The sequence below is a fragment of the Equus caballus genome, chromosome 15, assembly GCF_041296265.1.
Source record: "Equus caballus isolate H_3958 breed thoroughbred chromosome 15, TB-T2T, whole genome shotgun sequence".
NCBI classification, from domain to species: Eukaryota; Metazoa; Chordata; class Mammalia; order Perissodactyla; family Equidae; genus Equus; species Equus caballus.
In genome coordinates, this window is record NC_091698.1 from 68944166 (window position 1) to 68957941 (window position 13776).

The 13776-nt window shown below is 37.0% G+C and overlaps 1 protein-coding gene across 2 annotated transcripts in view; it reads left to right on the forward strand.

Annotated features, from left to right (window-relative positions):
* Nucleotides 1-13776, forward strand: part of SRBD1 (S1 RNA binding domain 1) — a 206194-nt gene that overhangs the window by 24739 nt on the left and 167679 nt on the right. For both annotated transcript variants that reach the window (XM_023619698.2, XM_023619699.2), the window contains exons 5-9: nt 687-853; nt 4218-4335; nt 5413-5551; nt 10100-10196; nt 11951-12086. In XM_023619698.2, the coding sequence (XP_023475466.1) occupies nt 687-853; nt 4218-4335; nt 5413-5551; nt 10100-10196; nt 11951-12086 (657 nt within the window). The remainder of the gene's footprint in view (nt 1-686; nt 854-4217; nt 4336-5412; nt 5552-10099; nt 10197-11950; nt 12087-13776) is intronic.

Below are 13776 nucleotides of genomic sequence, written 5' to 3' on the forward strand. Positions count from 1 at the left end.
AGTATGTACTGGGGCTTTGGCGGGGGGAAAAGGAAGAAAAAGGAGGAAGATTGGCAACAGATATTAGCTTAGGGCGAATCTTCCCCTACAAAAAAAATAAATAAATAAAAAAGAAAGTGCTTTTTCCCATCACTCATGTCAACACAGTGAGTTGCTAACCCCTTGATCTTTGCTGCCAATCTGACAGATGAAAAGTCTATCTCATTGAGTCCTGTAGAATTTGAATGATATAGAGCGATTTCAGTTGGATTTTACTGATTTAGTGAAATGACTATTTTATGATTGTCAATGCATATATGTATTTTATATAGTTTTCTTTTCCTCTTTTAAACCACAGGGGGCCGGCCCCTGGCCAAGTGGTTAAGTTCGCCTGCTCTGCTTCAGCAGCCCAGGGTTTCGCTGGTTTGGATCCTGGGCGTGGACATGGCAGCACTCATCAAGCCATGCTGAGGTGGCATCCCACATGCCACAGCTAGAAGGACCCACAACTAAAAATACACAACTATGTACTGGGGGGCTCTGGGGAGAAAAAGGAAAAATAAAATCTTAAAAAAAAAAAACAACAAAACCACACCAAGTAGTTTCTAAAAGACTGGAGAACATTATTTGATGCTATATCTTAAACCATATATTATAATATGTTTAATTTTCAGGACTTTAAATCACTAAGTATTCTTAATTTGCAGGTTTTATCTGAGAGAACGAATATTGAACTTTGGGTTTGTGCCAACATCATTCGTCTCTTTAATGATGATAACACAATTCCCTTCATTATACGTTATCGAAAAGAGCTCATTAATAACCTTGATGCCGATTCCTTGAGAGAAGTTCGACAAACCCTGGAGGAGCTACGGTAAGAAATCCGGAAAGGGATGAGCCTAGTGTAAGGGGAAAAGGATATGTGAGCCAATGAGGACAAACAGTGAGGAAGTGAATGACAATATATTTTGAGAGTTCCGATGTTTTCTTTTCTTGAATTATTGTAGTCTGGGTATAGTCCTGTTCTGACACATGTAGTCGGCTCTAGTTTACTTATTTAGAGGTATACAGAGCCCCTCTGCTGGTGTGTTTATATTTACCATGGCCATGTATCAGCAAAAAGGTGGTTTGCAGTGAAAGTATGTGCCTAAGAGTGACTGTCATCTCTCATAGAAATGGTTGTGCATAATGGCAAAATTAGGACAACTAGCAATACGTTTTAGTCTAAATCTTCAACAGCTTGCATAAAACTGTTCTCTTAATACTATAAAGTCCCTAAATGGAGAGTTCTTTGGCAGTATAGAGTTTGATAGGAAATATGTGTATTTCCTTTTTTTAAATGGCATGGTAATTTAATATTAGTGCATTGTAAGTTTTGTATGGTTATAGAATGGAAAATACTCTTTAAAAAATTATGCCTATGGACTTATTGTAATAACTCAGAACTATGCATACAAAGACTATGAGACTCTATATTATTTAGTAGAGTTTTTAAAACAGTCTTCACCATTCATGCATTTATTATGTGTCTCATACATGCCAGGTGCTGTGTTGTTAATGTGTGTGTTCTTCAAATCTGCAACAAGGATCTGATTAAAATTGGATATAATCCTACCATCAAGCCATTCTAAAAGTACTAAGGGTTATTTTTATGACATGCCTAATAAACTTTCTGTGATTTTTGGGGAACTTGCAACTCATTAACTTTTCTACCTCTTTTGTTGAAATTCTTTTAGTGCCAAGAGGACTAGTGTGCTAATATGTGGAGAGTTGTATTTCCTTAAGAGGCAGCATCAGTTAGCCAGCCCAGAAGTACAAATGACTAGCTAATCTACTGGCCTCAGGGTCAGATCTTCCAGGGCCAGGCTAGTTTATAATCAAGTAGCAAAGTAGCAAGGCTTGTGAACTGGAGATCACAAGTCCTGACTAAGAGGCGCAGCCTCTACTCATCTCCAGCAGATTACTGACACGCAGGATTGTCTACCCAGTTTGTCAAATCTTCCTATTTCTGAAAAGAAGCTAGTAATCTGGGTTTTTATGTAGAAAATTTCTGGACCAAACAAAACCCTCTGCAGGCCACATCTAGAAGACCAGCAGTTTGCAGATTCTGACGTAAGCTTTCTGTTTGGTTGAAGGCAAGGTATGAAGAAAATCTGAGGGTTTTGGGATGTGAAATTGGGGAAGTGTTACAAACAAGAATAGTTTACTTAATAAAATTAAAGGTATTCTAACAATATTGGGTTGTATAGGGAACAGATAGAAGTTTTATGTCACAATTATTATTTCTATAAAAATCATTTCTGCAAAAGAGTTCTAGTCTTTGGGTATCTATTAATAGAGCAATACGTTAACTGGGGCTTAGAAGATCTTTTTATATCATACAGAGATTCCTTTTTGGTAATGAGTTATGGTTTCCATCTTTTCTTAAGCTTGGCATTTTCTACAAGTAGAGCATTGGTTTTCAATCTGTTAATTGCTACCCGTAAATGAGTAGTGAAACTAGTTTAGTAGGGCATTACCACTTTTGAAAAAAAAGAAATAGAGAACAGAAAATGTGAGTGTAGTTTATGTGGTAAGCATAAGTACTGTTTCTTGAAACTATTTGAATTATATGTATGTATTTGCATACTGGGTTGCAAATAAAATATATTTCTTAGGGTCACTTTAAAAAAAGTGAATTAAAAAGTATGATTATGGATATTAAGAAAAGTTTCCTGTATTTTCTCTAAAGAAAAGCCTTATATGCAGGCCAACAGGACATTGGTCTTTTGTCAAAATGACCCTGGTAGGCTTTAGCGCTTGAAAACAGTCTTGGGCTACCAGGACTGTAAAAGATAGGCTGTAATCTAAGGACTGCATAGTCTTCATCTTTAATTTACAATCTGCCTTTAGTTTGTTTTTTTCTTTAGTAGATTTAATTTTCTTTTCCATCAGTCGTTTTTAATAATTTATCATCTCTCTAACTTTTGCCCATCATTTTAGCAGTACCCTTATTAGGTAGATCCTGTAAAGAGGAATAGGTAATGAAATGGGATGAGAGGCATTAAATATGACAATAGGATACCATATTCACAGTGAAAAATCATTGTAAAGTGGTGGAATGACCGTGCACTGCCCCTGCCCTTGCCCGTACCTGTGCATTGATCCCTATACATTGAATCTTGGAATCAGCTTTTCTCCTGGTTGTTTTTAGTGGAGAATGGTATTTAGAAACCAATTATGGGTGCTAGGTGTACTCATCCTGAGCTTTGATACCTAACAGCAGTGAGCACACCTGGCACCCATAAATTGGTTTCTAAGTACCATTCTCTTGATTTCAGGGCTGGGATAGGGAAAGTAAAAGATGAGCTTGGAATATCTTGTGCCAGAGAAGAATGATGGGGACATGTCAAAAGGACACAGAAGCTAGCTTGGCGGGGTTACTTCTGGCCAAATCTGAACAATTTGAGCATTGAAATAAATGATAGCAATTTATTTTAACCACTAAAAAAAAAAGAAGCCATGAATCTATAGTAATAAGTCAATGAATAAATTGAAAGTTTAATAAGGAATGGGATAATCAGAGTACCTCTCCTGAAAATACTTAATTACAAAGGGAATAAAGAGTACCTGTATCATGGAGAAACCTACAAATACTACCTTAATCAAATGACCAAAGTTAAGTAGTAATGGGACAAATGAAAATCATTTGCCACCTAATTGGATGTAGTGAGAAGAACATAGCATTACTTCTATGATATTTTTGCCAAAGATGCACCGTCTGAATCAAACTGTGAAGAAATGTCAGAGAAACCCAAACTGTGGGACATTCTCCAAAATAACTGGCTTGTAACATTCTACAGTATCAAGGCTTTGAAAATGAAAGAGAGCCTGGAATAATGTTTCAGCTTGCAGGAGAGTATTGACACAAGGCAATTATGTAATTCTTAACTGAATTTATTATAAAGGACTTTATTGGAACAGCTGGTGAAATGTAAATGATGTGTGAGGATCAGATGATTGTAAATTCAATGTTAATTACCTGAGTTTGATGGTGGTTGTTGTTATGTAGGAGAATATTCTTATTTATAGAAAATGCACATTAAAATATTTGGGGTGATGCTAACTTATTCTCAAATGGTTCAGAGGAAAAAAAGTTCTTTTTATTTTACCTGCAACTTTTCTGTAAGTTTGAAATAACTTTAAAAAGGAAGTTTTGACATGTAGGTCTTGTATATTACAAAAGTTTTTATTTTCAGGGCTGTTGCAAAGAAGGTTTATAGTACAATCCAGAAAATTAAGAAAGAGGGGAAGATGTCTGAATGCTTGTTAAAAGCCTTGCTGAACTGTAAAACTTTTGAAGAACTAGAACACGTGGTAAGGAATCCTTTTTATCTTTTAATGTAATACCTGAGTGCATTATGATTTGGGTCTTTTTATAGATAAAGAAGACCTGGTGAATAAGAAGCTAAAGTTATCAGCCATCATTATTTAATTTGACAAAATATTTATTCTTTATTCAGTAAATATCTACCAAGTGGTTTTTTGTGCTAAGCACTTGAATTTACAAAGATGAGTAATACATAGTCCTTATCTTCAAGGAGTTTCCAGTTGAGTGGGGAAAAAGGAGAGTAGGTTATTGAAGTGTGAAGCTTAAGGGAGAGTGCTGGGCTGGGGACCTAGATGTGAGCATCTTCAGCATACAGTTGATGTTTGAAACCATGAGAGTGGAAGATTGCACTCAAGGAGAGTTTGTGGGGTAGGCAGATCAGGATAGACCATTGGGGAACACCAACTTTGGAAGCATGGGTGGAGGAAGGGAGAGCTTAAGAAGGAGACATGGAAAGAATAGTCAGAGAAGTATGAAGAAGTTCAGGAGAGGATGATACCATGAAAGACCAGGGAAGAGAGTTTTAGGAGGTAATGATCAATAGCTAAATAATTAAAGGTAGCAGGGAGATTTGGCAAGATAAGGACTGAAAATGTGTATTTGGTAATTAGGGGTTCGTTATGGATCTTTGTGATACTGGTTTCAGCAAGGTTTTTGTGGAAAGAGAAGCCAGATGGCTGCGGGTTGAGAAGTGAATGTGGATTATGAAGTAGAAGCGTTGTGTTGGCAGCTTTTAGAGGAGCTTGCTGGAGTTGAGGAGAGGGCCTTGCAGTCCTTGCAGTCTTTGTGGTCTAGGCCCTGAGTTTTTAAGATGACTGAATCTAAACAAGTAACTAATTTTAAGTGTATGGAAACGTATAAAGAATTGGATAAGGAACAACCATTTCACAGAGCTAATATTCTCAAGTTAGTGTTACTAATTCATCTCTCAAGGAGGAGGAGAGGGTTGAGAAAAGGATATCTTTATTGTTCTCACCATGTCCTTTAATTTTGTGTCCTAATTTTAATTTTTGCCTTTCAAAATGGAATGATTTGGTATGTTTTCTCACTTTTTTTGCCCTTAGTCGGCTCCATATAAAACTGGGAGCAAAGGCACAAAAGCCCAGAGAGCAAAGCAGTTGGGATTAGAAGGAGCAGCCAGGACACTGCTGGAGAATCCAGGGGGGCTCAGTCTGCTGTCTTACGTGCGACCCAATGTAAAAGGTACTACCTTTGCTTAAAGAGATCAGCCCTGTTTCTTTCTTTTTCAATTCAAAAACTTCTGTTAAAAAATTATTTCTTTAGGTATTGACTATATAAAAGAATATTATAGCATGTAAAGAATAAGTAATTCTAGGGCTGGCCCCGTGGCCGAGTGGTTAAGTTCGCGCGCTCCGCTGCAGGCGGCCCAGTGTTTCGTCGGTTCGAATCCTGGGCGCGGACATGGCACTGCTCGTCAGACCACGCTGAGGCAGCGTCCCACATGCCACAACTAGAGGAACCCACAACGAAGAATACACAACTATGTACCGGGGGGCTTTGGGGAGAAAAAGGAAAAAATAAAATCTTAAAAAAAAAAAAAAAAAAGAATAAGTAATTCTAGTAAAACAAATCTCGTATACCTCCTGCTTCGCCATTCTGCCTTCCTCTTTTTTTTTTTTTTTTTTTGAGGAAGATGAGCCCTGAGCTAACTGCTGCCAATCCTCCTCTTTTTGCTGAGGAAGACTGGCCCTGAGCTAACATCCATGCTCATCTTCCTCTGCTTTCTATGTGGGATGCCTACCACAGCGTGGCTTGCCAAGCGGTGCCATGTTCGCACCCAGGATCCGAACTGGTGAACACTGGGCCGCTGAAGTAGAATGTGCTCACGTTAACCGCTGTGCCACCGGGCCGGTTCCTCATCCTTCCTGTTTTGATGCCTGTTCTAGTCTTTTGACCATTTTTCAATTGTGTCATTTCTCTTTTTCTTATTTATTTGTAAGTATTTTTAAGATATTGTTTCTCAGTTAAGTGTGTTTCTCAGTTTAAGATGTTCTCTCCCAGTTTGTAACTTCTCCTTTCACTTTCTTTAGGCAGTCTCTTGGTAAATAGAAGGTCTTACTTTTATTATAGTTAATTTATTAATCTTTTTAATTTTACTAATCTTTTAAGATAATTGCTTTTTTTCCTTCTTAAAGAAATCCCTTCACATCCCGAGGCTATAAAGATTCTCCTATATTGTCTTTTAAAACTTATTCTATGTCTAAAAATTTATTTAATTATAAAAGTCATAGCTACTCTTTAAAAAGAATTCTAGCAGTTCTGACATACACAAAGTGTAAAGTGAATCCTTCTCCCGCACTTGTGCTCTCCAGGAGGAAAGTGTTTGTCTTATTCTGAAGTGTATCTTTCTATCCTTTTGTGTGTGTGCGTGTGTGTGCACAAGAGAGAATGAGAGAGGAAGCGGGTAAGGGAGAGAGATTTCTAAGAAAAATCCAAGGAAAGTGACAACTGATACGTGTCAAGATGCATTGGTTTTACTGTCAAAATGAGGGCCTTAGAGTGAGAGTCTTTTGAGTAGGAGCGCATCTTTTCAGGGATGCTCTGATAGGATTGATGGGGAGGTCGATGCTCTGGTGATCCCTACGCTTGTTTAGTTTCTTTTGGCCTTCTGTTGATTCTTTAGGCTGGGAGATCTAAGTGTCTGTAGAGGGCAGTCTCTGATAACAGAATCCACAGTATGTGCAAAACTGTAGAGAATCATAGCATACCATAACTTGTTTTTGTTTTAAATAATCCAGTAAATGTGAGTTGAGATTAAAAAAATTGAGTATGTGTGTTTTTTAAAATAAAATATATCTGTTCCTATGTGAATACACATATCTTAATGTCTGTTTTGAAAGGGCAATAATGAAAAGAAGAGGTATACCAATATTTGAATTTAGAGTTGGGTTGAAATGAGTAAAATTCAAGTTTAATTTTTTAATGTGTATTTTTAGTTAGATTTTCAAATACTTGCAACATTTAATATTTTAATGATAACCGAGACTATATAGCCAAGCATTAAGGTAAGCCACAGTGGGAGCTATCTGTGCCCAGTTATGGTATGTTTTATTAGAATCAAATGTTGGAGCTTTCAGAAATGTTAGATGCATAAAAGTTTATCGTTTGGTTTTATTTTTCTCTTGTAGTTGATTATTTTCCTTCTACTCCTCACTTCCTTTGGTACAAAGTTTTCCTTAGTTCACACTCATACTAGTTCCCACTGGCTAGGTTTGATAGCCATGTCTCTTTTGCTTGTCATATATGTTGATGCTCCTCGACTACATGATGGTGGATGCTTGGTGATACTTCTGATAATGGGGATCGGTCATAGCACAGTTACAGTAGCACTAGCACATGTGTCAGGACTTTCTGTTTGCTTTAGTCCCTCTTTCTTTCACTCTGATCACAAACGTAGAAGAATTATAATTCTAAACAAGCTAGATACTGCTTTTTAAAGTTTACTTGGAATGTTTTTCCTTTCTTTTTCCCCTTATTCTTTATGTTACACACACTCATGATCACCCTCAGCTCTATGACTGTTTCTCTAAAGAAGTATTTTTATCATTCTCATCATTCCTCAAAGAAACATTTAAGAAACCAGAGATTTCAGTGGGTTTTTTCCCCCAATAGAAGATACGTCTTACTTGCCACAGGTCAACAAGAATTTCGTCTGACTCAAGAAGATATACTGTGCCACAAATGGACTGCATCCTAGAAGATCCAGGATATCCCCATGTTGTATAGAAGGAGGAGTAACTGATTGCTTTGTTGTGTGTAAGAAGAGGTGGCCTTAGTGCAGATCAAGTAAAAAGAAATGTTGGCCCTTAAGTTTTTGTTACACTGTGGAGGTTTGAAGAATCTGTAGCTGGGAAGCTTTTGCTACAAGGCAAAGGATATGGTTCTGTGGACTTTATTTTCTCTTGATTTCACTGAGGTGCTACACTTTTGGAAGTCCTATTATCCTTGGCTGTATTAAGCCCTAAAGATCACTTCTCTTTGATGGAAGAAGGGGCTTTTTCAAAACACACAAGACTCTTCCAATTCTTTCTCTCCCTTGTTGGGCTGAGAGGGGGTGTATAATTTGAATGAGCTTCCCGAATGACTTTGATAATTTCTGCCTTCCGCTGAGAACCACTGCTCTAGAGATAGCACAAGGCACCTCCCCAGCAGTGGTGTTTTAAATTTTCCTGAGTATCAGAATCGTCTGGGATGCTCTGTAAAGCAATAAACCCCCACATCTATATTTGTAACAAGTATCTAGTGTGATTGTATTTTTCAAGTCTTTAGACTATACTTTACAAAACATTGCTCCAGAGCTCTAGCATAATTTTAATCACATAATTTCATTAATTACATATGGCTTACAAATTGTATTCCCCCCAAATATCGGAGGCTTTTCAAAGGCCCTTTGTTACAACAAAATCTGTGATTTCCTCTTTCTGTTCTCCTATTAATGGTTCTCATGGTACGTTACATCTTTACTACTGACTTATCACCCTGGTGTTCTCATTAAACTTGGTATAATGATGCTGTGAGATGCTTTGGGACTCCAGGAATTAGTGCATAGTGAATGGTTCCTTAGATGAAGACTGATGTAGGGAGAGAGCTAACACAAGAGCACACATGTATTGACTGCTTTACTCTGTGCCACAGTTGTTCTAAGTCATTTACATATGCAGTCTTCTACCTCTCAAAGGTGATTTGTTCCTGAAAATTCCCTCACAGGGAAATTCTTTTAAAGTGTAAACAGAATACCTATTAATTTCAGTGGCCAAATTTCTTTAAAATAAACAGTTACTTTAGTAGTTAAAATTAGTTATCAGAACACAACCCAACCAGACATTTTCCTTTTATTGATTACTCCATAATAAATCTGTCCTCTTGTTCTCTTTCTTTTGTACCTATTAGTCATTAAACCTGTATTCTCAGAAAAACATACTTATGATAACCACTGCTTACGTAATTCAAGTTTTAGTGCAAGAAAAAAAAAAAGAAGCTTTAATGGAAACAGAACAATAGGATGATAAAGACCAAAGAAAGAAAGTAATGCAAATGATCTCTCTCTGTATAAGTTACTATCTTCAGACCATGATATACAAGACTCAGTGGTGTAAATTAGCAAACCAAAAACACTTGGACAGAACTTAACGCACTGTTGGTAGACAACTCAGCTATGAAGATGAACAACCACGTGATGGCTCTTGTTTTGTGCTCATGAAATTTGAGAAATTCAAATGGGTGAATATGTGAATAAATGCCTCATAAGTCAAAATAAGAATGTTCATAAAAAGGAGAATTTTTGTAACTGGAATGAAACGGTTTACTTTGGGAGATGGCTTTATTAATATATATTTCCCATAACATGCTTAATCTTTGTAAATACTTCAGGAAGTAGGTACTGTTATTATTCAATTTTTATAGGAAACTGAGTCACAGAGAGGTCAAGTAACCAGCCCAGGGTCACATACTTGGTAAGTGGTAGAAAAAGGATTAGACCAGGCCGCTGGCTCCAGAGCTGCGTTTCTCACCACTCGGTTACGTGCTTACGTGAAGGTCGTCCTGTATTATTGCTTTGGGAGCCGTATGTTGTCGCAGAGGGAGGCTGGTTACTGCTATGATACCTTTCTGTCTTCAGTTTGTCAATTTAAGGTTTTATTTTGACTGGAATAAATTTATTGTGATTTTTCTGGGCTTAAAAGCCCATCTGTAGTTCTTGCTTTTGTTTTCGCTCTTCCCCTTCTCCTAAAGGGCTCTCAGCACTCCAGGATATTGAAACAGGAGTGCAGCATATTCTAGCAGACATGATTGCTAAAGACAAAGACACGCTGGACTTCATTCGGAAATTGTGAGTAACTCTTTTATGGAGTTTTTTCTGCTTTGTGGACTCACGCTGTGAAGGGTTGCATGGTTTAGTGCTAACACCAGTATTCATTAAAAACTTATTTTCAGACTTTTTCAAGTAGCAGAACTCTTTGTTCAAGCAACAGAACCCTAATATATAAAACAGATAAAAGTAAAGTTGCTTTAATTGAATTCTGGGCAGGGAGCCTGGAACTCTGCCTGCTCATCCTCCTTAACGCTGAAGCACCTCAGTGGGGAGCTCTGAGGAACAGAATTTAAAAACCATTGCATTACATGATATATGCTAGAGAGAGGTTCATATTCATTTTGAGTGGGTGGCATTGCTTTTTAAACATATTGTGATGTATGTACTTAATTTTATGATCTCTTGGGGCTGGCCTCGTGGTTAAGTTTGTGCACTCTGCTTCGGTGGCCCATGGTTCGTGTGTTGGGATCCTGGGTGCAGACCTACACATCGCTCATCAAGCCATGCTGTGGTGGCATCCCACATAGAAGAACTAAGAGTGACTTACAACTAGGGTATACAACTGTGCACTGGAGCTTTGGGGAGAAAAATAAATGTTTCATTTCTGGTATTTATCAGTGATTGGATTAACTTGAGAATGTTTAACATCAGGTATACATAAAGTGCTGACCTCAAAATGAATTTTAGCTGATGTAGACAGCAGCTTATCCATGGTATTGCAGTTCCAATTTATAAGATGTTAAAATCCTTTGACCTAGACCTTACTTAGTCATATGGATTTTATGCCTCATTAAAAAATATGTTAATTTAAAACCCTATTTTTCTGTACTCTGTCCTTCCTTTTCTGCTGTTTATCAGAAGAGACGACAGAGTTTTGCCAGAGGTCTGTTCACATCTCTCCACATCTTTAGCTGTGTGAGTGGAGGAGAGGGAAGGTGGAGATGAGCCTGTTGACTATTGTTGCTTGTTAGGTTTTTGTTAACACAAGGGAGAGAACTTTTCCATTTTTTCAGTGGTCCTAGCAGGAATGACTTGAAGTAGAAGAAATGCCCAGGTTTTTAAGTGTTTTTATAAATAATTATACTGCTGAAATTTGGTTCACTTTTATAAATTGTCATTGGAAGCTGTCATGATACATCCTCTTGTTTCCCTTCTTTTTGGCTTTTAATTGGTTCTGACTGCCTAACTCACTGGTTAGAAAAGGATAATATCTAGACCAGAGTTATTAATCTGATTCTTGTAGACAGTTTTGGCCTCTTGCATAATGGTATCTGAAATCACTTAGGCATTTTATGGGAGGATTAGCTTGATATATAAATATATCTGTAGGACCTATGCCAGCATGAATAGGCAGAGTCCTCTTTTGATGGGTCAGTAACTTTGTGTGTGTGTGTGAGATGAAGATTTGCCCTGAGCTAACATCTATTGCCAATCTTCTTTGCTTGAGGAAGGTTGTCAGTGAGCTAACATCTGCCAATCTTCCTCTGTTTTATGTGGGATGCTGCCATGGCGTGGCTTGATGAGTAGTGCTAGGTCCACACCTAGGATCCGAACCTGTGAACCCCGGCCTGCCAAAGCAGAGTGTGTGACCTTAACCACTATGCCACCAGACCGGCCCTTCAATAACATTTTTCTATTTTGGCATCATTAAAAAAACATTTCATTTGGTAATGGCTTAACTTTTTTGCTAGACTTATTTCCATATAACTGTTTCTTTACTAAAGCACATATTAATAACTACTTGTTTTTTGAATATTTCTGTATCTGAACAGGTGCCAAAATAGATATATTTGTATCCAGTCATCTCTGGCAAAAGTCTCCTCAAAAAAAGTAAATGAGAAAGATGTTGATAAGTTTCAGCTGTACCAGAATTTTTCATGCAACATAAGAAACATCCAACATCATCAGGTAAATAAGGAAACTGCTTCTGTATGCTGATAGTAGTAATAATGATAATACTTTCGATTTGCCTACTACTCTGCTTATTAAGGAAGTAAAGACTTTTAAGTCAACTCTTTCCTTTTTTCTTCATATAAATTCTTATAATATAATCACATCCTCCCCATTTCAGAAATGGGAACTCAAGACCCAGAGAAGTTAGTGACACTGAAAATTCTGAGCCGAGCTGACAATATAACACCTCAGGCATCTTGTCTTTCTGGCCAGTGATCTTTCCCTTGTGATATACTGATTGGAGATATCTGATTCACAATAAATTGCAAGAGATCTCACTCACTTAGTTGTATAAATCATACTCATTATATCTCAGTCTTTTGATTTCATTTTTCAGTTTACTAAGTTTTTCCTAATTTTAGTCAAAGGTTGTATCTACATTGTGAAATGAAGCTTTTAGGTCATATAGAAAAAAAAAAGATAAGTTACACATCGAAAATACAGTAATACTGGCTTTTATCTTTCCTATATAGCTACCTTTACCAGTGCTGTTTATTTCTTTGTATGCCTTTGAGATACTCTCTAGTGTCCTTTCATTTCAGCCTGAAGGACTTCCTGTCACATTTCATGTAGGGCAGGTCTACAGATACTTTAGTTTTTTGTTTATCTGGAAAGTCTTAATTTCTCTCTTTATTTTTACAATTTCCTTTTAAGTGTGGTAAAATACCTATAACATAAACTCTACCATCTTAACCATTTTTAAGTTTACAGTTCAGTAATGTTAACTATATTCACATTATTGTGCAGCTGATCTCCAGAACTTTTTCATCTTGAAACTGAAACTGTATACCCATTAAACATCTCCTTCATTTTTGAAGGATAGCTTTTTCCGGATATAGAATTCTTGATTGACAGTTTTCTCCTTTAGCACTTTGAATATGTCATCCTACTATCTTCTAGTCTCCATGGTTTTTGATGAGGAATCAACTCTTAATCTTACTGAGCCCTTGCACATGATGAGTTACTTCTTTCTTTTTGTTCAAGATTTTCTGTCTTTGGCTTTTGACAATTGGATTATAATATGTCTCACTGTGGATCTCTTTGAGTTTATCCTTCTTGGAGTTTGTTGTGATTCTTGGATGTGTAGATTAATGTTTTTCTTCAAAATTGGGAAACTTTTGGCCATTACTTCTTCATTTGTTCTTTCTGCCCCTTTCTCTTCTCTCTTGGGTCTCCCATTATACGTATGTTGGTATGCTTAATTGTGTTCCACAGGTCTCTTTGTCTCTGTTCATTTCTTTTCTTTCTTCTCAGACTGTATAATCTCAAAAACTGAGCCCCTTCAGGTTTGCTGATTCTTTCTTCTGCTTGCTCAGATTTGATACTGAACCCCTCTAAGGAATTTTTCATTTCAGTTATTGTACTCTTCAGCTCTAGAATTTCTATTTAGTCCCTTTTTATAATTTCCAACTCTTTATTTATATTCTATATTTATTGAAACAACATTCTCCTGATTTCCTTTAGGTCTCTGTCCTGATTTCCCTTAACTCTGAGCATATTTAAGATAGTTGATTTAAAATCTGTTTAGTAAGGCCAATGTCTGAGCTTCCTCATGGACATTTTCTACTAATTTCTTGTTTTCCTGTAGATGAGTCATACTCTTTTGTTTGTTTGCATGCCTTGTAATTTCTTGTTAAAAAATGGA